The sequence below is a fragment of the Ambystoma mexicanum genome, chromosome 1q (assembly GCF_040938575.1).
Source record: "Ambystoma mexicanum isolate Mex_15411 chromosome 1q, UKY_AmexF1_1, whole genome shotgun sequence".
NCBI lineage: Eukaryota > Metazoa > Chordata > Amphibia > Caudata > Ambystomatidae > Ambystoma > Ambystoma mexicanum.
Window position 1 is genome coordinate 312,946,438 of NC_090922.1, and position 24,980 is coordinate 312,971,417.

General features: G+C 45.4%; 1 protein-coding gene across 4 annotated transcripts in view; it reads left to right on the forward strand.

Annotated features, from left to right (window-relative positions):
* Positions 1 to 24,980, forward strand: part of NUDT19 (nudix hydrolase 19) — a 79,539-nt gene that overhangs the window by 25,261 nt on the left and 29,298 nt on the right. For all 4 annotated transcript variants that reach the window (XM_069639073.1, XM_069639072.1, XM_069639064.1 and 1 more), the window contains 2 exons: positions 1,669 to 2,517; positions 11,621 to 11,828. In XM_069639073.1, the coding sequence (XP_069495174.1) occupies positions 1,792 to 2,517; positions 11,621 to 11,828 (934 nt within the window). In that variant the 5' untranslated portion in view covers positions 1,669 to 1,791. The remainder of the gene's footprint in view (positions 1 to 1,668; positions 2,518 to 11,620; positions 11,829 to 24,980) is intronic.

Consider the following 24,980-nt stretch of genomic DNA (forward strand, 5'->3'; position numbering starts at 1 on the left):
AACAGTGCCACCTATCTGTATGATCTTCTATCTGGGATTAAGGATGTTCCACAGATATTTTGGGATGGTGACTTTTTCCCCCGAGGCCCACCTTCTCCTCTTGTACACACAGTCTCAGCTGACCCGTCCCTGCAATATGTCCCAAGATTCTCCTCTTGCCGTACTACTGTCCCTCTGATCTCTCACTCCACCCTTTCCTCTGACTTGTCCTCCTACTCCTGCTCTAACTTTCACTTTGATCTCCAACTATCACTCCCAGAGACCTCTGCTGTTATATTTTCCTTACTCCTGGCTTCCTCCACCACTACAATGACTGCCTCTCCTTTCCTACTGCCTCTTCTTCCACAACTCCTATCTCCCACTCCCTATCGCTACTAACACCGCTGTGCAGCCACTGCTATCTCTTGCCTCCTCTACTCCCTCCCAATGCATGCCTGCAAGTCTCCCAGGTGCTTTCTACCGATACATGTCCCTGATGGTTTAGTGGATGATAAAGGCCCCCCAGAGGGTCTTGTATTTAGTAGAAATAGCCTCCCTGGTGGGCTAGTGGACTCCATACAGCCATGTGCTTCGGCAGCTCTGCGCTGTCGCACCTCTTGATTTCTTTTTACCGGGCCGTGTCCCTATGTTGACCGGTGTAAGGTTACTTGCCACACCCCGCGGCATAGCGTCAGCCTCCGCTATGTGGCTAAAGCGTCTTCCCGCAGCTGCTCCCCTCTGGCTGTGGTGCTGCGGTGGCAGGGACTGCTCTGGCCCGCCACCAACATCCTCCAGGCAAGGAGGAGTGGGAGGGTGTCCGCCCTCACTCTGGCCCCGAGGAGGGGTGTTGAGAGTCCAGCTTCCTCCCCGCTTGAGAGGGTCACAACGCTGACCCTGTCACATTACTTTCTCCTTTGCTTCTAATTAGTCTGTTGTACCCATGCGTGAGCACTTGTACATTATGTGATGCAGCTAATCTGTGCCCTGTATCAATAATGTACGTCTTATCCCGTTCCTGTATTTGCGCTACAGCACATGCAATTTGCTCTTTGCTTCCGATCTGAATCTTGTGTTCATGCTAACGATATACACCTCCTGCTTCGCTTCTGATCTCGTAATTGAAAACATATGCTCTCGTATATATGTACCTTCTGTGTTATGTCTAATCTAGTTTCTGTATCTTTGCTGGGGTATATGTACCTTTTTTTATGGATGCTAATCAGTATTCTGCTTCTATGATGCAGCCTATAAAATGTAACTGTGGCTGCTATTAATAAAATGTGGTCTATGTCTATGCTTGAACACATGTTACCCTCATCCTGGACAGCTAATGCCACTTGTTACTTATTCTGATTCCAGCAGAGGTGACGAGGGGAGGGAGGGGAGTATTTTAATCCCTGCCAGGGTTGTTAGTTGTGAATGTGACAAAGCAGGGCTGAGGAAAACTGCTTCTTCAGTACCTTAATTGCTTTGGTTTGGGTGGGGCCTGAAATTGGTCTGTGCTTGAAGTTGAACGTCCTCAGTTACAGGAATATTGTAAGATCAGTCAATATGAAGCATACCTAAACTCTGTGTTGTTGGTTCTAATATAAAACATTTTTTAAAGCTTCTTTTTTTGCATGATGTAGTTGTGTTTTAAACAGCCAAGTGTTATCAGATGCATAACTTTTGTAAATTCTATTTCTGCAGATCATAAGTTCTTGCAATTCAAGGTGTACATCAGTCAATAAACCACGACCAGAAACCTAGTAGAAAAGACACTTTACATCAAAACTCATCTCACTTAACTTGGTGAGCGTTAAGTTAACTGCAATGAACCCGATGTTGAAGCACTGGAGGGAAGCTGCTACTTTGATTTTAGCTGCAAATATTAGAACTGGAAATAGAGTATTGAAAAATAATTTACCACAGACAAAGGGCTGGCCACAGAATATTGACTTTGATTATGATGTGCTTTTGCTTAAGAGGAGCCAGACAAGTAGCTTTATGCCCAATGCTTTTGTCTTTCCCGGTGGACTTGTGGATCCTTCTGATTTTTCTAGTGAGTGGATGGAAGTATTTGCTCATCATAAGGAGAAGCCAAACTTTGGACTGGGGTTAGTTAAACAGCACTCCACTACCAGGGCCCCAATATTTGCTACCGACAGGGCAACGTTTGGGTCTCCTATTCCAGGAGAGGTAGCCTTCCGCATCTGTGCCATCAGAGAAACATTTGAAGAATCTGGTGTTTTGCTTGTTGTTTCTGACATCTTTAAACCAAATGTCAACCATGGACTGACAAAGATGATGCATTTCGATACCAAGGAAATAAGTACATGGCGACTGAAGGTTCAAGAAACTCCAGCCAAATTTATCGAGATGTGTCAAGAGCTGAACTGCATGCCAAACATCTGGGCATTACATGAGTGGTCAAATTGGCTGACCCCTGTTTCTGGTAGAACTGTATTAAGCAGAAGATATGACACTGCCTTTTACATCTGCTGTTTGGCAGACCAACCATACACTATTGATGACCAGAAAGAAGTTACTTCCTTTAAGGTAAATGTTTTTTGACCATGGATGTATTTTTAGAGATAGTTTGTTTGCATTGCGTTCCTCTGAATTGAACAATCACGTCAAATAGCGTAGCGTACATGTGAAAATCTCAGTAGTTCAGGATTTGAGAAAAGATGGGCATTGTCCAACTTTTGAATATTTAATCGAGTGACTTGTTTACTGGCCTTCACATTGTTTACATGCCACGTACTGTATGAACAATACAAACAAATCTCATACCTGCAAAATCATTTTTCCTAACCTAACAAATGTAAACAAAACACATTTCAATTGATTACACATTACTACTAAATCATAACTGCAAAGCACATTACTTTGAAGGAAGTAGCGACACATCAACCATGTCCTCTGAACTCCACACACCAGATAACCACATGCGCTTTTCTCAAAGTTTTAAAAGTAATAAACTATGGCATCTTTAAAAGTATTTATTATTAATGTAAACCCAGATAGGTCACCTTTATATTCCTTTCAATTTTTTTACATATGATTTTAGAGCAATCGATCCAGTCATAAACACTACATTATCAAATTAGGAAACAATTCATTGGTTGTAACGTTGACCAACACCATATAAATGCACGCCATAAAGTCCAACTCTGTCCATGGCGGGTTGTGTAAACCACATCAACTCTGATCATGCAGAACATGTTATGTACACAACAACAGAACAAAAAGTGGACACTTGACACTCTAAATATTCCCAAATCAACACACAAAACAACACAAATATGCGAAATTGGGTGCAAAATCATATGCACATAATATAACCTTGGGTCTTGGAGCTAATTTGGCAATATAATTCCCAAACAATGAATATGATACTACCTTAAAAACAAATACATGTTTGGAATTTGAGGTTACTATCTATAGATATTGTTTTATGTTATGTTTAGTGTGTAAACCTTCACACAGACATTCCCAAAGTTAATAGAATTCAACTATTTATAGATATTAAATTTAATGTTTGAAAGTTTTCCTCGCTGTGAATAAGGGGAACACTGGGCCCTAAACTATTTGTGAACAAATCACACAGTGCCATGCCTTTTCCTCTGGTTACCCACAGCCAATGTCTTGGAGCATTGCACTGTAAATCAGTTGGTCAGGGATGTTTGCATACGTGTTTCCACTGCTGCCATTAAAACACTAGTTGGTACAGAAGATGCAAGGGTCTCACATGACATCTGGTCACTGTGCACATCTGAGTGAGACAAGTCTTGCATCACCAATGAAAATTCCTCCTAATACTCTTACTCTAACAGGAAAGGATCCAACATCCAAATCATTATACATTAGACATAGCAGCTTGGCTTCCGAGGTCATTGAGTTTGGATATTTAACTGCCAAAATAATGTATGGACATATTGAGGGAAAAATGCAAACCGAGCACAAAATTCTGATACTGTAATAAGAGGGGCAAAGTTTGTTTTTTGGTGTGTGCTGCGACTGGTGAACTAACATTAGTGGACAGAAAAAGATTTTTTTAAAACTATTTTTATTAATTCCAACAAACAACAGAACAAAACTAAACAGTAAACAACAGTTATTTATACATTGCTACCATCATATATAGTCTCATTATGTGTCTACTGTCCACCCGTTACCCCCCCTCCCCTACCTCAAGCCTACCCCACATCATCACCTTCTACTCTTAGTTCTGGGACCATCCCTTCTTCTACTTCCTCTGAGGAGTCTTCTTCATCCAGGCCAGTCTGAGCGGGCCCTGACAATGTAGCTACTAAGTGCCTCCATGCTGTCAGTGTCTCAGCTTCTTCCTCTCCCCCTCTATGAACTGCCTCCCCTCCACGCCCCTGTTTCTGCATCAGCCCATTTAAGGAGGTCGTGCCACCAGACTTCCACTCTGGGTCCACTACTTGCTTTCCAGCTCATGGCAATTCTGCGCTTCGCCAGTATATAAGCCAAGTCCTTGAGTCTGCTCACATCAGTTTACGCGGCCTGGGGAACCCCCCCCCCCCCACCATACATGCCCACAAAGACTCAACATCTAACCTAATTTCCTTCTCGGTTAATTGGAGTGCGACCTCCCTCCAGAACCTCCGTATGTCTGGGCACGCCCAGAACATGTGTACCAGTCCCGCATTTTCCTCCCCACACTTGGGACATGTTTGTGTTCCAGCATTCTTTAACCTTGCTACCTTCTGGGGGGTCATGTACGCTCTGTGGGTGATATATTGCTGAATTTGTTGCAACCTTGCATTTCTGGACACTTTTTTGTGGTATCCTTGCGCCCTCACCCACAGCCCATCCCTCATGGAATCCCCTGCTTCTTCCCAATCTTGTCTCGGTTGGACCACCTCCTTTCCTACCCTTGACATCAGCAGTTCGTAGATCCGGGAGACCTCATGGCTACCCCTCTGACACATCATAAAATGTTTCCCCGGCCATGTTAGGCTGGTTTCCCAGCTCTATTTCCGACCAGGTGTCTGTTATCATCTGCAACAATCTAATGTAGGTGATGTACTGTCCCTGTTGTAATCCAGTGTCTTCCACCAGTGTGTCAAACTCCACCGCCTTCACATCCTGCCATACATCTCCCAGTGTTGCTATACCACTCGGTTCCCTGTGCTAATGTACTATCTTCCTCATTTGCTCACCCACTCCATTCAGTGCCGCTAGCTGCGTCTGTGGGGAACACGGGTGCAGGTTTTCCATAGCCCGGCACACCCGTTGCGGCATATTTTCCATCCCAAGTCCAACATTCTTGTCCCTCTGTCACGCTGGGATTCAGGCAACCATATCCATTCTTTCAGGAAAAACAGGACACATTCAGCTCTCAACAAACTGGACTCTGACGTGGGGTCTTCCGATAACCACCTTGCCACATACTGTAGCTGACTGGCCAGGTAATACATCTCGAAATTGGGCAATTCAATGGCCCCTTGGTCATACGTGTTTTGCAATTTCCACAACGCTATTCTGTTCCTAGTATTGTGCCATATGAACCCCCTGCATATGCCCTGAATTTTAGCAAAGAATCACCTGAGAATCATATATGGTATATTCGCACAGTAGTGTAGCAGCCTAGGTAGCACCACCATCTTTAGCAGTGCAGCTTTCCCCATCATCGTCAAGGGGAGCTTAGCCCAAAATATCATGCTGTTTTCAATGCTGGCCACGCCTTCTCTGTATTTTGTTTATGTTTGCCCTCTACACTATGATGTACATCGATCCCCAGATATCTAAAGCTCTTTCTCCCGTTGTATTTGTAATACTGGCAATTCCTCCCACGGTAACCCTTTATATCTACCGAGGGGAAATATGCATGATTTCTTGGGGTTCACTGTGATACCAGACAGCACTGCATATCGCCCCATTACTTCTAGAATGTATTGTAGGTTCTCTTCAGGGTATCTTAAGAACAGCAGCATGTCATCCGCGTACATTGATATCAAGTGTTACCTTTCCTTTGTTCGGATCCCAACCTCCCCGTATTGTTGCCTCAAGTATATTGATAGGGGCTCTAACGCAAAAATGAACAGCATCAGGGACGATGGACACTCTTGTCTGGTACCCCTGCCGAGTTGCCATTGGTCTGAGATGGTCGCTCCCGTCCCACTCTAGCTAGTGGTTTACTATACATCAGTTGGACCCATCTCAAGTATATGGGTCCCATCCCATATTCTTTTAGGGCCGCCATTAGCCAAGTCCATTTAACAGAGTCGAAGGCCTACACCGCATCTAGCGAAATTATAGCGGCCTGCTGGGGGTCCTTTTCAGTTGGTTCTACTACGTGGTGGAGCCTTCTAAGATTGTCAGTTATGTTCCTGCCTGGAACATACCTCGTTCGGTCAGGGTGTATGAGTTTTTTGATAACCCGTCTCAGCCTATTTGCCAGCACTGCCGTGAGTATTTTGCTGTCTTGGTTTTCAGCATGGATGGCGGTCTATATGAGCCTCTATATGAGCCTCAGTCCGTGCTTGGTTTGTTAGGCTTCAGAAGTGGGATGATAATTGCCTCCCTCAGACTCTGGGAGTGCCCCCCTTTCCAGTGCCTCGTTAAGCATTGCTAGTAGCGGGGGGGAAGCAACTCCGCTTTGTACGTTTTGTAAAATTCGCTTGGGAGTCCATCCGCCCCTGGAGCCTTACTAGTAGGTAGAAGCTTGATCACTGCTTCCAGTTCCTCTAATGTGATGGGGACCTCCACGTTCTCCCTCTCTTATACCTCTAGTTTGGGAAGGCCAATGTCTTGTAATGTTTCTACCACATCAATCTCCTCTCCATCTTTGACATCTGCATACAATCGCTGGTAGAACTCCAAGAAGCAAATATTTACCCCTTCTTGGGTATCTAACAATTGTCCGTCCTCCCCCCTTACAGCTCTGATTACTTGTCTGGGTGACTCGTTCTTATACAACCAGGCCAGCAACCTGCCCGGTTTGTCCCCCTCCGCATGCTGTCTTTTAACGTACCTTTTGTAATTCAGGTTGCATAATCTCTCCCAATGTTCCCCGCACTCCTGCTGTAGTTGTCGTATGGTTGCAGCCTCCTCTGGGGAGTGCCCTTCCTTGCGCATCACTATCTCTAGTTTCTCTTCCGCCTCGTGTAACTTCTGCGTTATTCCGCCATGTAGGCCTTTAGATTTGGATATTGCAGCCCCCTCACCACCACACTAAATGCCTCCCATAATGTGCCCACCAAATCTATGCTCCTGGTGTTATTTTCGAAGTATTCCACTATTTCTTTTTTCAAATCCTCTCCAAATCCTGTATCTTTAAAGGCTTCGGCTCTAAGTCTCCACGTCAGGATCCGTGCTCTGGGCGGCAAGTACTGCCATATCGCAATCAATGGTGAGTGGTCTGATAGAACTCTCGCTTTATATTCTGACTGCACTTATACAAAGGAGTCTAGACGCAGACAGAGCTGTTAAGTTTTAGATGACTATAACACTCATAACAAAGACAAGCCAATTTATCTTGCCTTTCACAATTGCACAGAAAGGATATCCCATCAACAAGGAAGGAATCTCAAGATGGGTAGTGCAGTTTGTCTAAGAATGTTATAAGCCTGCACACAAACAGACACTTGACAAACCAAGGGATCGTTCACCCAGGACAACAAGAGCTAATCTTGATTTTCTGGCAAACATACTACTCCAATCCCATACACAAGGCTGCAATTTGGTCTTCTGTTTTTCGTATTTTCACAATGAACTGCATGATCCACAAACAATATGCACTTAATCGCAATAATAAGAAACATATATTTTACACTGTCCCTATCTTACATCCTCTTACAGTAGTGAATGTTGCTAACTAATCTATGCATAGCATGCAAATCTAAAACTGATTCACAAGCTGAAAAAGAAAAATGTTACCTACCAATAATAGTCATTTTGATGCTTGTATTTTTTTAAGCCACATGCTTCCCACCCAATCTCCCCACAGGTGAGTACTGTGTAGAAGACACATTCTTACTTATACTAAGATGTGCATAGATGTGAAAAACATACCTTCTATGGTATATTTATAATATATATTTTGCCGTGAAAATACTCTTTTCAGAGTTCTTTAATGACCTGTTCCATAAATAGGTTTTCTAATAAAGTGTTTTAATATAAATACACGCAGATGAAAATATACAGCGGCATCCACTAGAAGGAACATTTCGGGTAGAATGTACACATAATACAGGTATCGTAATACTAGAGGCCTCTCTCTGTGGACTCACTGCTGTTCAGTGACCATTTTGGAACATTCTTGGCCATCCATTTGATAGTGGATTATGCATAGCATGGGTCTCTAAAGAAGATCCAAGCTGCAAAATACTATTCCTGGCAAGTAAAGTTTTTCTTCTATGCTCAACAGAATGTTTGGTGTTTTGTAGAGATTATTTACCTTAGATTAACACTTTTTGTACTGTTTGGTTAGTTCTTGCACTTTTACACCACTCACTAGAGAGACACCTAATAGAAATTAGGGTTAGACCAGAATATTAGTCAGTTTGGTGATGCTCTTTTTCTGCTTCCAGTTTCCAGAAATTCTTAATAGTGATACTGGTAGACTGGACCGATCTGGGTTGCAGCATCCTAACTGGCGTCGTCCTTAATATGTTACAAATTAATTTTATATTACTGCTCCAGATTCATTGAGTTGTATTATTTTTCAGCATTACTCTAGTGGTACAGGATTGTGACCATTACAAATATGTGTACGAGTTCTATTACCCCGTCTGTTAGCAAACCGTATGCTTGTTGATAGTTGACAGTAATCTGTACCCAGACTAAATTAAACGGTACCACCCTAATAACTACTATTATTCACCAGCAAAATATTTTAAACAAGTATTGACAACGCAAGTAGATTTTACTTGGCAAATATACAGTGGGATGCCTTTTGGTGTCACGTGATGGTGATACAAAAACATTGTACTTTACAAAAAGGCAGACATATTGTTAGACAATTTCCTTTTACGTTAGCTGGGAAGAAGCAGATCCAACTAATCCAACTTCTCTCTTTGACTTATCAAGGAATGTGGTGGCACTCATCAAGGAATGTGGTGGCATTGATGGAGATCGGGATACACTATTTATGAGATCACAGGGCCTTTAAAAGACCATCTCTTAACATACATAGTGGTCTGATCAAGTGGTGGGAAATAAGCGAGGAAGCTAGATCCTTTTATCCTTAAACAAAAGATACAGGCAATATGGCACAGTTCCTCAATAAAGTACAAGGATTCTGTGTTGTGCAAAGTTGCAGTGTAATGCAAGCAAGTGTAAGGATTCTATATATCACCTGTTGAAAATACATTGCATATTTTATGTCCTAGAATGCAATCGTTTGGTGTAAATCCTATTAAAATCAAATCAATGCCACCTTTCCTGGAGAACGTGCAAGGGATCTTGGCCTGCTGCAAAACAATTCCTGTTCGTTTTTGAGTTTTTCAACACACTTATTCTAAACTCTCTGGTTTTCAGTAGTTTGGGAAATAATTTTGGTTTGCATATAGGAACAATCACTATATCAATCCATGCAGATCATTTTGCTGGTTATGGGATAAACTTTTGGGTTTTGATGGTCAATTTTGCATTTTGTCCTTTTTTGCCCATCTATCTTGATTGTCATCCTCCTAATTTTTGTTTTTAATATTTGGTTAAAGTATATGAACTGCTGAACAGCATAAATGCTGTCTACGCAGACTGGCACAGACCTGCATATACAGCAAACATACTTGGTCACAAGGCTTGCATAACCCCTTTTGCACCCAAGAACAAGTCTACATTTACAATTTCTTGAGACCCTCAGCTGGTGATATGCTCCAAACTCACCCCACGCCACATGGCCAGGAAAATTATATTCATCTAGGGGTTGTAGGCATCATTGTGAAACTACTCTACTCCTGCAGCACCCGTTCCATTCTATACCACACACTCGCCTCCTAAGAAGTACAATCTCAGAGCGCAAAGCATGTCATGAACCTTAATAGATGAACAGGACAGGCTCTACTTTCGACCATCCTTGATGCTTCCTACAAACCAAAAGTGCCATCCTAGAATGGCAGTGTGTTCTTTTCAGTACCAATAAGTTAATAAATAACCATACTTCTCAAAAATCCCTACAACAACTTAAGTATTGTAATGAGATAATACCTTTATTTTTTAACTTAAAAAATAGTTACAGTATATATATATTCTGAAGACACAGCTGTTATTCTGTTTTGTGTTGCACTGTACCATTATATATTGCACACATGGAACGCGAACACTGAAAATAAATGTTACTATGGACCTGACATATGCAAGTACACAATAGCAGAGTCCTCCATATCCCACCATTTCAAAATAGTGCCCATGAAAATGCTCCTTTAATGAAGATTTAACAGCACATTCTTATAGTAATCTTTGACCACACCGTAAAGCTGCCAAACATTGGAAAAGGATGTCAAGGTACAAGCATTGTGGAAATAAAAGAAGCTTTTAAAAGTAACATTCAGAAATCCCCCACCCCCAATTAAAGCAGTCATAATTGTTTCTGTAAAATAAGCAGTACTGTAATAGTGCTTTCTCCAAGATGTACTCCTAATGTACCACAAGAACAATAAAGAAGGCTTTAAGAGCTCTGGTCCGGAAGGTATGCTCTATCTAGCTACATCTATAAAGACCAGAATAACCTGGCCCTAAAGAATAATTTGGTCTTTTTCTTTTACCCGAGTAATGCTATTCCTTAACATAGAGGGCAGGGTCATAGGTTATACAAAGGGCTTGCAACCCTTCTTGTGTACTCACAAAATCATTTATTGTATGGTTACTCATTATAGGTCCCTCCATATGTTTTGTACTTTAACTAACAGCTTTTCAATTCAAATCTGTTCCATTGGTCACCCACTACCAGGCACACTGTCGCCATATAACCCTGTTCTCACTCCAAACCATTTGTGAAGTGGGTATGGCTTTAAAAACAGTTGGCCTGGGGGTCTACACGAGGTATGAAGACATGTCGTCATGCAGTGTCTTGCCAGATATATCACACAATCAGGACGGTTCTAAATAATTTTCTGGTCTACAGATCGGCATGTTCCCGCAGCTCTGTGCATACTCCTTTGAAAGAATACCCTATAGTGACACCTTGACAGTTGACAATTGTTCTCATTTGAGACTGTTTATATATGAATCCATTATGGAATCTTTACTCAAACAATAAACATCATGCTAGATGGGGGTACTGGATGCAAACACTTCTAAGAAGTTATTATATAATTTTTGTATGTGTTCATTGGTAGTCTCAGTAGTTCAAAGAAAATACCTTCCAACGGCCTTTAAATTAGGTGTTTTGTTTTTCATTGTATTCTGAAAATGGCCAAGATAAACATAATCTGCACATGCCAGCAAGGGAGCTAGTTGCTCTGAAGACAATCGCCAATGGCTCCTGGATTAAATCAATCAATAGCCGAGGTTACTTCTCTTTCCCATGGCTCCTGCATTACTGCCAGTTTGGTGTCCTGATTTGAAAAAATGTGACCAATATATGCAATTACCTATGTAGCAAATCACAAAGGCTGGAATAAATGTAAATGTCTGGGAGAGTTATAATTCTGTACATTGTTCACATCTCATGTCTTGTTTCTAGTGGTCTACTCCTTCTGAAGTAATTGAGAATTATGAATCTCAGAAGATATGGATTGCACCACCACAGTATTATGAATTAAGTAGAATGGCTCGTCTTCCTTCTTTACAAGAACTGTATCAGTTTTGTCTTGATCGTGCTTTGGAAGGGTGTGAACGTTGGATGCCTTTTGTAGTGCCAGCTGAAGATCGCTACATACAGATTTTACCAGGTACCGTAATAAGCTAATTTTGTAAAGAATTACAGATAGTATGTAGTTGTTGCTCCGGTTTATTGTGAAACTTTTTTTTAACAATTCTTTATTGAATTTTTCGAGTCCTAACAATAAACAACCACACAGAGCAACAGGCTCTAATACAATACACATCAATTACTTAATCATATTTTCCCCTCTTTTCCCTAAACTACCTCTACATAAGACCCCCCCCCCACCCTGCTTCGCCTGCCTATTGATTGATCACTCGGACATATTACTTGCATCAACTTCCTCCACACGTTGCACGCTCCCGACCTCCCGTACATTAGTGAACAGTGTTACCGTCAGCGCTATCCATCTTTGCATGTCTAATCCTGACTCTGAGTTTTGCGCTCTTAGTGCCTTCTCCCACACCCCTGTTTCTGCTCTACAGCACTTTTCCAACTCCTTCCACCATCTGATCAAATTTGGTTCTCTCGTATCCTTCCACCCCATCGCTATGCTGGGCTTAGTCATTATATACATCAAATCTTTGAGTTTATTTAATGGTTTATCTTTCACATTCTTCTTATACCGACCCAGCATGCATGCTGCCAGTGTCTTATCATCTAAATATATGCCCCCTTTGGCTGCTTTGTCTGCAACCTTCTGCCAGAACCCATGTATCACCAGGCACCCCCAAAACACATGCGTAAACCCAGCCTCCTCCCTCCTGCACTTGGCACACTCTTGCCTCACGGCCCCTTTAAAGGTGGAGATAACTTCAGGTGTAAGATATGCTCTTTGAACTATATACATTTGTATTAGCTGTAATCCGGCGTTCCTGCATGCCTTCTTGTGCAATCTTTTTATTTCTCCCCATTCATCCTCCTCAAATGTCTTCCCCAATTCCTGCTCCCATTTGCTCTTGCATTTCAGTTCCGTCCGCGAGGTGCAGCCTATCAGATTCTCAAAGTCTCGAGACAGCGTGTCTGCCCCCCGCCCTCATTGCCAATATCCCCCTCCGCGACATTCGGCCATCTTTTCTGTAACATCCCCATAGCTGTGTTGTACAACAGGTGTGACCCGATTGTATATCCCGGTATAGTACAATTTTACCTAACCCCAAAAGTTCGACTCCCAAAAGTTCGACCCCCCAATTTCCAATATATATATATATATATATATTTTTGTGTGTGTGGGGATAAAGTATATAAAAAAATTATAGTGGTGAGGTAGGGGGGCTGTGCGGGGTCTCCTCCAAATATATATTTGCGGGAAATAAAAAAAAAATCAAACTTTTGGGAAGTCGAACCTTTGGGTTCGATAAAATCACTTAGAACCTTGTATCCCTGCTACTTCTCGCACCTCCACAAACATTTTCTACCCACCCTCCTCTCTCAGGTCCCCCACTGTGGCCACCCCACACGTCTCCCACCTGGATTCTATCATGGCTCTGTCTCCCCTCCTGCCATCCAGGATCGCCACTTTTGGTATTTGTGGGGAAAGTGGGTCCACCATCCTCACCACCCCACAGGCTCTGTTCCAGACTTGGATACCCAGTTTCACTAGGTGGGAGCTCCCCTGTTGCTCTTTGGCGGGAATCCACAGCAGATCTCTCAGGTGCCTGCGCCGCAATACAGGCTGCAACAATGCCATCTCTATCTTAGCCTCATCGGCCATCCATTTCACCACATGCTGCAGTTGGCACGCCAATAAATACAGCTCGAAGTTTGGTATCCGCAATCCTTCCTGGTCGTACGGCCTCTGTAGTGTGGACAGGGCTCTCCTATTCCGTCCATCTCACCACAAGAACCCTCTACACATCTTCTCTAGTTCTTGAAAAAACCTCTTCGGAATGTCGTATGGGACATTCCCAAAGCAATGTATAAGATGTGGCAGAGCCACCTTTTTTAGCAATGCCGCCGTCCTCATCATTGACAGAGGCAGTCTACTCCAGAACAAACATGATTTCTTCTTATTGATGCTAATACCCGTGAACATGCTAGAGATATCCAGCACCTCCAGTATGTATGGCAGGTTTGCTTCCAGATCACACACACATATAATGGCACATCATCCGCGTACATAGATTATCACATGTCTCACCCCGTTTATGTCTATGCCCACATCCCCGTATTCCTGCCGCAAGTACGCTGCCATGGGTTCTGCTGCCAAGATGTATAACATCAGGGACAGCAGGCACCCTTGTCTGGTGCCTCTGTGTAGCCGGCATGCCACTGAGTCGCACTTCCTGTCTTGACCCTAGCCATTGGTTCCGTGTATATCGAACGCACCCATCTCATAAACACTGGGCCAATTCCCATTGTCAACATTGTGGCATACAACCAGTTCCAATGCATTGAGTCAAATGCTTTAGTGGTGTCCAGGCAACTGCGCATTTTGTTTCGCTACCCGCTGTGTTATATATCACATGGTGAAGTCGTCTAAGATTCTCCGAGCTGTTTCTCCCGGGCACATATACTGTCTGATCCAGATAGATCAGCGTGTGTATTACCCGACGAAGTCTGCTTGCCAGAATAGCTGTGAGAATCTGACATCCTGGTTTAGCATGGACAGAGGCCTATAGGATCCACAATCCGTGCTTATCTTATCTGGTTTAAGCAGTGGCAGTATCGGGGCCTCTCTCATGCTCCCAGGCAGGATGTTGTCCTCAAACGCTTCATTATACACCTTGGTCATCAGTGGTGCCAAACATGTCAACGTAGGCTTTATACAACTTGCTCGGGAGCCCATCTGTACCCGGCGCTTTCCCTGTCGGCAGGGATCTAATAGTGGCCACCACCTCTTCCAGTGTTATGGGCGCCTCTAGTGCTTCTAGCTGGGGACTATCGCATTTGGGTAAATGTATCTGTGCCAGGACATCCTATGTATCTTCCTGGGTGCCGCTCTGAGGGGCGGCATATAATGCCTTATAATATTCCCAAAACACCTGGTTTAGCCCCGCCTGCGTAGACACCTCCTCCAAATCTGCATTCCTGATGGAGCAAATCGGTGTCCTGGTGGTCTCACGCTTACTCAGCCACGCCAACATCCTCCCCGGTTTATCTCCTTGCGCATGACTCCTCTCCAGGGATTTTGCATAATTAAACTTCCCCAAACTGTCCCACTGTGCCAAGCCCACCTGTTTCAATGTGATCATCTCTTCCAGGTGTTCCTTGCTTGTCAAGGCCTCCCCCTCCCACTTCTTCAGTTCCCTTATCAGGACCTTCTGTACCCCTCCAGATTCTGTGATCATCACTCCTCTAATGACCACTTTGTACGCTTCCCAGACTGTGCCCGCCTTTTGCACACTCCCCTCATTTACTGTAATGTATTCCTCCATGCTTTTCCTGACATTCCCAGCAAACGCCATATTGTGCAGCGCTTTGCTTCTCAATTTCCACGTGGGAATGGGCAGACTGGGGACGGACACTCTCCATTTTACCACCAATGGTGAGTGATCCGATAATATTCTGTCTAGGTACTCTGATTCCGAGAACTCAACCCCGCATTCCTCTCCTGTGAACATAGTCTATTCGGGTGTATACTCTATGCGGTGCTGAGTAATGGGAATACCCCCTTATTTCTGCATGCTCAGCCCTCCACAAATCTTGCAATTGGAAGTGTTCCACCAGCGAGTTCAGCACCTTGGATGGTGGGGATGGCCGTTTATGTTTGGTATCAGACCTATCCCAGACTGGGTCCCTCATGCAGTTGAAGTCTCCACACCAAATTAAAGTGCCACTTCTGTGTGGGCCCAATCTTGCGTATAGCGACCTGAAAAATACTCTGGCATCATGGTTTGGGGCATAGGTGTTGACCACACAAACTTCACGATTCTCTAAGAGCCCAAATACCATGACCATCCTGCCCTCATTGTCCCTTGTCACCTTCAGCAGTTTGAATGGCATGTTGGGGGCTATCCAGATAAGGAAGCCCCTTGCGTATGTCGAATATGTCAAGCCCGCCAGCACTCCGCCCCACGCTCTTTCCAGTTTCTTTTGCTTCTGTGCATCTAAGTGTGTTTCCTGTAACAGCGCTATCCCAACCGTATTTTTTCGAATGTACGTATGCACTCTCTTGCGTTTCACATAGTTGTTAAGGCCCCTGACATTCCAAGTCATAATTCTAATTGTATCTGCATAATAGATCCTGCCAAGGGTATTAGTGGGGCTGCCAGCCAGTGGCCAGCCTTAGTAGGAGTTAGATGCAGTTTACAAATAACTTTGGTAGGCTCCCCCTTATTTCCCTGCCCCCCCTCCCTTGCACCACACACAACGCACTACAAACCAAACTCATCCCGCTATGCCACGCATGCTGGGATAATCCGGTTTCCGCTCCATTCAGCCTGTTCGCAAGACTAGTTTCCTGGTGCCTTATGGGCAGGCCGCATATATTGGCCCCTAACTACCTAAGAGGGGGTAGAAGGTCTGCTTTACCGGTCCCTCTACCGGGATTCCGCAGTGCTCTGTCTCGCTCCCTCCAATTTAACTTATCATATCTAGCCATTGCATTTAATTGTTTCCACAACTAGCAAAGCTGCACCCCTCATCCTGTCCGCGCTACTTGGTGCTTGCAGTTATAACGCCAGCTTGCTCCTCTTCTATCTTCGTTGTTCCGGTGTCTTAGCTGGGGTCCATCCATTCTTGCGTTTGCTCTGGCGTTTCGAAGAAGTGAGCCTTGCCATTGTGAAGCACTTTTATCCTTGCTGGGTATATCACCATATTCTTAAGTCCTGCCTTCCATAGTCTGGCTTTCATGGCGATGAACTGTGCTTTCCGTTTCTGCACTTGAAATGTATAGTCGGGATACACTGCTATCTTTGCAGAGTCTCTTTGTATCCCCCCTCCCCCAGCTCTGGAGGACGGCAGTATTCTTTCTCGATCTTTAAAGTTGAGCACCTTTGCTATCACTGGCCTGGGTGGAGTGCCCGGGAGCAGTCTTCTGATGAGGGAGCGATGCACTCTTCGTATTGTGAACCGCTGGTAGAGTTCACCTGCTCCAATTTCCTTTAGCAGTAGGTTTTCCACATACGTGGTTGTGTCTGCTCCTTCGATCCCTTCCGGCAGGCCAGTGATGCATATTGTTCCTTCGGGCCCGTCCCTCCGCTTCCTCCGCTCTTGTCTTCCACTAGCTTCACTTTATGCATGAGGACATCCACGTCTTTTGTCATCTGTGCCCTGATATCTCTGTTTTCTTTTACTTGCTCCTCTAGCTTACTAGTGCGGTCCGCAATTGCTCGTACATCCTGGCGCAGCAGTATCAAATCAATTTCCACAGCATCTATTTTGCCCTGCAGCGGGGTTTGTAGTGCTGCAATCGCCTCCAGGATCTACTGATTTCCCAGTTCTGATTTATCTGGGGTCGGTGGCTGTTCCTTCATTTTGTCACTGTCTTTTTCTTGCCGAGGAGTTTGGCCTGATGCAAACGTTTCAAGCGTGGTTTGCTTATGTTTTGCCTTGCCACCCTTAGTCGTCATTCTCCTTCTAGGACCTGTAGGGTTCGCACACTCCTTAAGTCCTGTGGAACTTCTTTACATCAGGATCCGCGGGGTCAGGTCTTTCGATGTCCCGCTAAGCGTTTGACTCAATTATGGCTTGGCGACTAACTGTAAGCAGGTGCCTCGATGCCGTTGCCTTTCATCAGTCTTCACATGGGTGGGTGTGCAATTGTGCTCTGTCGTGCAACTCCGCCCTCACCACTGCTACTGGATCCACACTGTGCCCTGTCCTCAGCTGTACAATGTACAGGGGCGTCTGTTAGCACCCTTCCATTGGGGTCGCTTCCCTTGTTTCTGGTGACTGCCACCTGCGCCCTGCCAGTGGGCCAAGAATCTGCACCCCAGCTGCCACTGTCACCCTTCCAGTAGCTACTCTGATGTATGTGCCAGGTTCTCTCCCCAGCTACCAATTCTCACCAGCCGTGTTAAATGTTTGCTGGCCCAGTAGTGCTCCAGACCCTAAACCGAGAGGCCAATCCCTCTTCTGTCTCAGGAAGTGCCAGGCGGCAGGGGGCCTTGTGTTTGTAGGCACTCTGTTGTATTTAGATAAGGGCCCCCACACCCTCATCATCCGCCTTCAGGCTGTCTGAGGACTCTTTATTTCCTTCACACCACACGCGCCTCTTGGGCCGCTGTGTATGGCCCTGCTTCCTTTTTCATTGTGTGTCCTTGCCTCCGATCTCGCACGTCTCCTGCCGGGTCCCAGCCAGCCGCCCACTGCTTTTTCGGATGCCGCAGTGGTGTCACTTCCCAGGCCGAACTTCCTTTGTTCTCCCTGGGCCGCCTATATTCTGTTCTCTTCGGAATCCGCCTCCTCCACGCCAGTTCCATCGCCACCTCTACATCGGTCTCACAGCCACCTAGGTCGGGCAGAGCAAACGACACCGCTTCTGTCATGCAGTTAGCATTGCTCCTCATCAATCGCCCCCTCCTCAGCGCTTACTCAGTCCCATCTCGGCAATCGCCATTTTGGTCCTTCACCTCGGCACTGCTGTCCTTCGCTAATTCACCTGGAGTGCTGCTCACGTGTGCCTCGTCCTTTCGCACAGAGCTACCCTGATACTTTAAGCATCCATGCGTTCTTCAGGGTACCATTTAAACTGTTTTAATTATATTTGCTATTGCTAATCGTTTTGCGGATCCCGGGAGCTCCTAGGGTCTGCATCCTTCTCACATGGCCATAAGCCACGCCCTGTTTATTGTGAAACTTATCAAAAAAACATATTAGTACCCCCGGCAGGGGGCTGTGGGAGAGTGTGCCGGCCTCCCAGCCAATCAGGAGGCTCAGAACGGGGGCTTTACCACATGTAAAACCCCAGCTCTGAGCTTCCTCAGAAGCGTGAGGCCGCCATCTTTGCTGCCAGGAGTCGGGTAAATTTCCTCTCCTTCCTACCCCCACGCCAATGTCAATTTCCACCTGTAATGCCCCCGCCCGTCAGGTTTATTGCTTAAATGTTAATGTTAAGATACTAAGTATGAAACAGTAAAAAAAGATTCATTATTTACAAAGTCAACCCAAGAACCCCCACCTGTAGAAGTACATACGCACACCCCAAGCATACAAACATATGAGAACTCTGTGTATGTAGATTTATGAGACAACAAGCAGTATATTAGTTACAAATGGGTTTAAAGAACACTAAATTCAAACATATTCACAAGATATTTGTAGTTTCTCTTCTTCCAATGGATATATTGTACCATGTGGTTACATAACTAAGATATGCATAATAGGACACATGTTTCACAATACGTAAGCTAAAAACATTTTGCGCAAGTTGAGTGCTTCTTCAGTGTTATGTTCAGATGATTTTCCAAAGTAGATTCAACAGTCTGAAAAAATAGAAACGATGAAGAAACGAAAAAAAGATCCATCAGTAATGAAATAAGGTTATGTTGCGTTAAAATATTCACTCATTTAAACTGTCAACTCTATTAGTTATGAAAGAAATTACATAACTCACTTATGGTATAATCTTCATAGCGAGGTAAGTTTGTTCTTCTTAATTAGTCAGATGCAACAAGGTTTGGGCGTGCTACAAGTTATGAATCTTGAAATGTTATGTCTCTGTATGAGTACTTGGTTTAAAGATTATGGGCCTGATTCACAGAACGTTTTCCTATGAGATTGCACCGTTATAAAACACTTCCATGAATCGTGCCCTATATGTATATATCCAGTAAATAAATTGAATATATATGTTTCAATGTTTTTATCAAAAAACTGTATGATTTTGGGTATGTATTGTTGAATACCTTAGTAACACTTATTTGTTCAGCTAGTGAATGATTCAAATGTGAATAACTTTTCTTTGTCAGTGACTGAATAGATGCAATCTTAATGACAAAAACGGTAAAAATACTGCTGTAGAACCTGCATACCCTATTTGTTTTCAATTCGCATGTCTTTTACAGTTATTAATCGATCAAAGTCACCTTATATTATTGAACTGGTGCATAGGTAGCATAGTCTGCAGACTGTGTGTTCCCGATATGCATTAGTTCTCAGGACGGCGCTGTATTACATATCTATTTATGTGCGTCCGCAGGTAATTTATATTAGTAAAGATGGTCTAATGCTTGCAATCAAGAGGGCCATGCTGTAATAGTGTATGTATAGAAAGTAATATTTTTGTTATAGACATGCAAGTTACTCCACCATTTCCTTACACTAAGGACTACGTGCAAGAATATATGCATTTTACCCAAAAAAAAGTTTCTCTTAATTTAACAGTTGCTACTTAATGAGTTATATTGGCCAAGCTAGTGATGTATCTATATGGATCCAATCCTTTCTTTCTGGCCAAACCACTAGAGGCACCGAAGCAGCTGACCCCATCCATGTCTCCCATGGCGTCTCACAAGGCTCCTGCCTCTTCCCCACACTCTACAATATGTACACTAAGCCCCTCTTCGATTACCTGGATACCCTCAACATACCGTAAAACAACTTCGCCCTGAATACGCAAGTAATCCTTAAAATCACTGGCAACCACCAACTAGACTCAACCAACATTATCCTTATCTTCAGCATCATACAAGCATGGATGTACACTCGCCATCTGTGTCTGAATGCTGAAAAAACAGAGCTCCTTATCATGGGCACTCCACACTGCCTCGAACAGCTCAGTCCTGCTTTCACCTCCTCCTACTTCGATGGAAACACCATCCCTGTTTCCACCCACGTCAAAATGCTAGGCGTCTACCTTGACGCAGAACTAAACATGCAGAAATATGTCAAAGCAATCGCCTCCTCAGCGGCATATTCCACCAAGCTAATCAACCTTACCAGAACATTCCTCACCCCGAACAACGGCCTCACCCTAGCCAGGGCAATAGTAGGCAGTAAACTGGATTACTGTAATGCCATCCTAGCAGGCACCTCAACCAAAAAACCTATTACAAAACAACACAATCGGAGCAGTCTGGGGCCTAAAACGTTCTGACCACATTTCACAAATCCAACAGGAGGTACATTGGGTCCCCATTAAAGTTTGCATTGAATTCGAACTCCTCACCAGCACCTACCGCTGCCTACAAAACACTGCCCCCCCTTACCTCGCGAACCATATCACCAAGATACACACCACCCCCTCTTTCCAGATGCACCCTGTCCCTTGGTGTATTCCTGTGTTCTGTTGTGCTCTTCCTTCCTCTGTCTTTCCCCCATCGACTGCTCTGTTGCGTGGTATTGCTTTGTGTTCTGCTGTACTCTTCCATCCCCTGGGATTTTATTCATTGACTGCTTATCGACTGCTCTATTGCATTGTACTGGTCTGTGTATGATGTACTCTTCCTTCATTTAGGTTCACTCATCGACTGCTCTGTTCTTCTGTACACTGTTCTGTGTTCTGCTGTGCCCCACCCTCTCCTAGGTTTCTTTTGTGGTTGCTCTGTTTTTTGCAGTTGCTCTGTTCTTGATGTCCTGATAACCTGATTACCGTTACTATTTGTTCTTGTCCCTTTCCATCTCGTCTGCTTGCAACACTCCCTGCATTCTGCCCCTAATTCCCCCCCTTACTGCCCTTTCCCGCTCCCCTCCTCCTCTCTTCTTTCTCTCTTCTCTTTCCCCCACCTCCTCTATGGTGCTCTCTTTCTACTAGCTTTTCCAATTGCTTCTCTATTGACTATCCTTCTCTTCTCACTAAGTCTGGTAGGAAGAAGTTCAAAATGTATATCCTGGTCTCCAACCCAGGCCTCCTTATTATTGATACCTTCACCAGGGCTTCCTCCAGATAGGCCCCCATTGACATCCTATTCATCGTTCCTTTGCCAGACCTATGGACTCCTCATATGGTTTCTGTGCTCTCTCCTTTCCCTTTTTCTAACATTAATGCTGGCACCTGGTGGGAGGCCCTCCTGGCCTCCTTCCACTCCTCTAAGGTCATCATTAATGTTTACCTGAATGGCACTGTCCTGGCCCGCAGGCCAACCTTCTCCTCTTTGATAGACGCTCCCCATGCCTCATCAATTTCCTTTCTTCTCCTGCTGTCCCTTTTCTCCCTTCTTTGGCTTCCTTGCCTCCCCCCTCTGCCTCCTTGCTGGCTACCTTGCCCTCTCCTCCTTCCTCTTCTGCTCTCCCTCGGGCTCCTTCTACACCTCTATAGGGAGTACCTCTAATTTGTATGCCTCCCCGGAAGTCTTTCAAGGTTGGCAACCTTCTCCATATTGCCACTCCCAACTCTTGCTCTGCCGTCAAACACTCCTCTGACATCTGCCGCCTCCTAGAAGAACTTGACCTTGATATCCTTGGTCTCATCGAGACTTGGTTGACGGCCAGCTCTGTTACGAGCTTTGACACTCTCCTACCTGATGGCTACACAATCCTCTCTGCACCCAGATCCAAGTGTCCTGGTGGGGGTGTAGCCCTGATCTTCCCCGAGTAGATCCCTGCCTCTGTCATTCCTATGCAGGCCTACTCCTCCTTCAAATGCCTTTTTTGTAATCTCTCTCTCTCTCTCTCTTTCTCTCTCTCTCTCTTTCTCTCTCTCTCTCTTTCTCTCTCTCTCTCTTTCTCTCTCTCTCTCTCTGCTGGCCCCTCTCTCTCTCTTTCGCTCTTTCTCTCTCTCTCTCTCTCTCTCTCCTGGCCTCTCTCTCACAGTGGTTACTATCTATCGGCCACCTGGCCAGATCACCTCCTTCCTCTCTGAGTGGGTGGACCTCTCCTCCTCCCCCCTGGCCTCGACTACTCAACTACTCCTCCTTGGAGACTTCAACATCCACCTGGATGCTTCATGGCCCTCCATTGGACTTTTTTGCGACCTCTGCGACTCTCTCTCTCTCTTTCTATTCTTCCCTGTGGCCCGACTCACTCTGCAGGGCACACTTTGGATGCTCTGATCTCCTCAGACCTCCCCCTCTCTAACCCTCTCACCACTCCTCTCTCCTGGAGTGATCACTTTCTCCTCTCCTCCCATCGCTCCCTCTCTACCCCTCAGGCCAAGCCAACTCCAGCATTGCCACCTACCTTCTCTGTCATTCGACCCATGAAGCATCCTCCATCTATAGCTGACTCGCATCCTGACACAGCCCTTTCCATGCTCCACTCCTCTATCTCTGATACTCTTGATGTTCTTGCCTCTGTCATGAGGATCCACTTGAAGCCCAAAGCCAAGTGCAGCTCTTGGTGCGGCTCTGACCTCATCACCCTTAAGCGCAAGTGTTGGGTGGCTGAGAGGAAATGGCTGGCTTCTTGTGCACCCTCTGCCAAACTGGCCTGCCGCCTGCTCCAAAGGCAGTACCGGCTCTCTGTTCGCTCTAAGAAGTGAGCACACATCCAAGCTCACATATCTGCGGCATTTAACAACTCGGCCGAACTCTTTCAAATCTGCAAGGAGCTGGCCAATCCTGCAGGTTCCTCCCTGTTCTTCCAAAACCGTCAAGGACCACATTGACACCCTTGCTACAGCCTTGCCCGACTTCTGAAATTACTCCTTCGCCACTGGAGCCTTCCCCTCCCCCTGACGTACTCTCTTGTGCACCCTCTTCTCAAGAAACCCTCTGCTGACCCCTCGTGCTTGGCTATCTACCGCCCAATCTCCATCACTCCTTTCCTGGGCAAACGCCTGGAAAAGCTGGCCATCTCGCAGCTTAATCTTCACTCTGAATCTGTTGGTTATCTCCGTTACCATCAGTCTGGCTTCAGAGCAGCCAAAAACTGCTCTCCTGAACATCTGTGAATACCTGCTCTCTAACCTTGATTCGCATCTCCCCTCTGTCCTCATCTTACTCGATCTCTCTTCTGCCTTTGACACGGTCAACCACACCATCCTGCTCAACCGTCTGTGATAACCTTGGTATCGCTGATCAGGCCCTGGCTTGGCTGACCTCTTTCCTCTCCGACCGACCCTCCCAGGTCCAACTTGGGTCCTTCCTTTCCTCTATCTCACTCTCTACTTGTGGTGTTCCGCAGGGGTCTAACCTCTCTCCCTGATTGTTCAACCAATACCTGGCACCCCTCGACCACCGCATTGCTGCTTTCTGCTCCAACATTCAGTGTATGCGGATGACGCTCAGCTTGTTTTCAGGCTCCCCTCAGCCACCTCTTCTCCCTCTCTCATCACCAACTGTCTGCAATCCAGGAGTGGTGTGCCACAAATGGTCTCTGCCTTAATGCCACTAAGGTGGAGATCCTCCTCATCGGCATACCTGCACCTTCCTTTCCTGTCACTCTCTGGCTGGCCTCCTTTGGCCCTCTTCCTGCTCCCATCTGTGAGGCTAAGAACCTCAGGCTCATCTTCGACTCAACACTCTCCTTTTCTCCTCACATCTCTGATTTCTCTAAGAAGTCAAACTACCAACTGCACACCTCCTGAGAGTTATTCTTCCTTTCCTCACCTTCCCCCAGAAGCTCACAGTCTCTAGAGTCTGGTTCTCTCTAGGCTGGACTACTGCAGCAGCCATTTTCTAAATCTGCATGCTTCTACTCTTCGCCTTCTGCAACTCATCCAGAACAGGATTGCGAAACTTGTCCTTGGCCTGAAGCCCAGGGATCGTATCTCTCTGGCCCTGAAACCCTTTGGCTCCCAGTGGCTGCAAGGATCAAGTTCAAGACCCTCTGCGTAGTCCACAAGGCCTTCTGGGGCTGGTGTCCTCTACCTCCAACTCTCTCTTCAGAAATATTGTCCTACTTGAGCTCTTCGCTCCTCCTTCTCCAACTCCCTCAGGGTCAGTCGCTTCTCCAAGCAACAAGTTGGTGGTAGATCTTTCCTAGGCTGGGGCCTCCCTCTGGAACAGCCTCTCTGCCTCTCTGAAACTTGAGTAGAACCATCTCTGGTTCCGGAAGCACTTTAAGACCTTCCTCTTTGCTTCTGCCTTCTCTCTTCCTCTCCCCTGTTGATCTCCTGTCTGATACTGCACTGATAACCTGGCTACCCTTTGAATTCATGCCCAGCTTCCCTGCCCGCCTAGTTGCACACCTGCACTGCCTCTTGGCAACTATTGCACTTGGGGCCTTATCTGTAACCCTACAGTCCCCTTACCTGCACTTACTGACATCTGGTGTCTGCACTTACCCTTGCACTGACAGCTGCTGGCCGCACTATTTGTTATTTGATCCTTTGTACTGCACTTGTCCTTCCTTCCCCTCCACTTGCACTTTTCCCCTCCCCTCTCTCCTGCACTTGCGTGATCTCAGTGTCACTTGTCCGAGTAAGATTGTTGTCTCTGTCCTCCCTCTGTCCCCC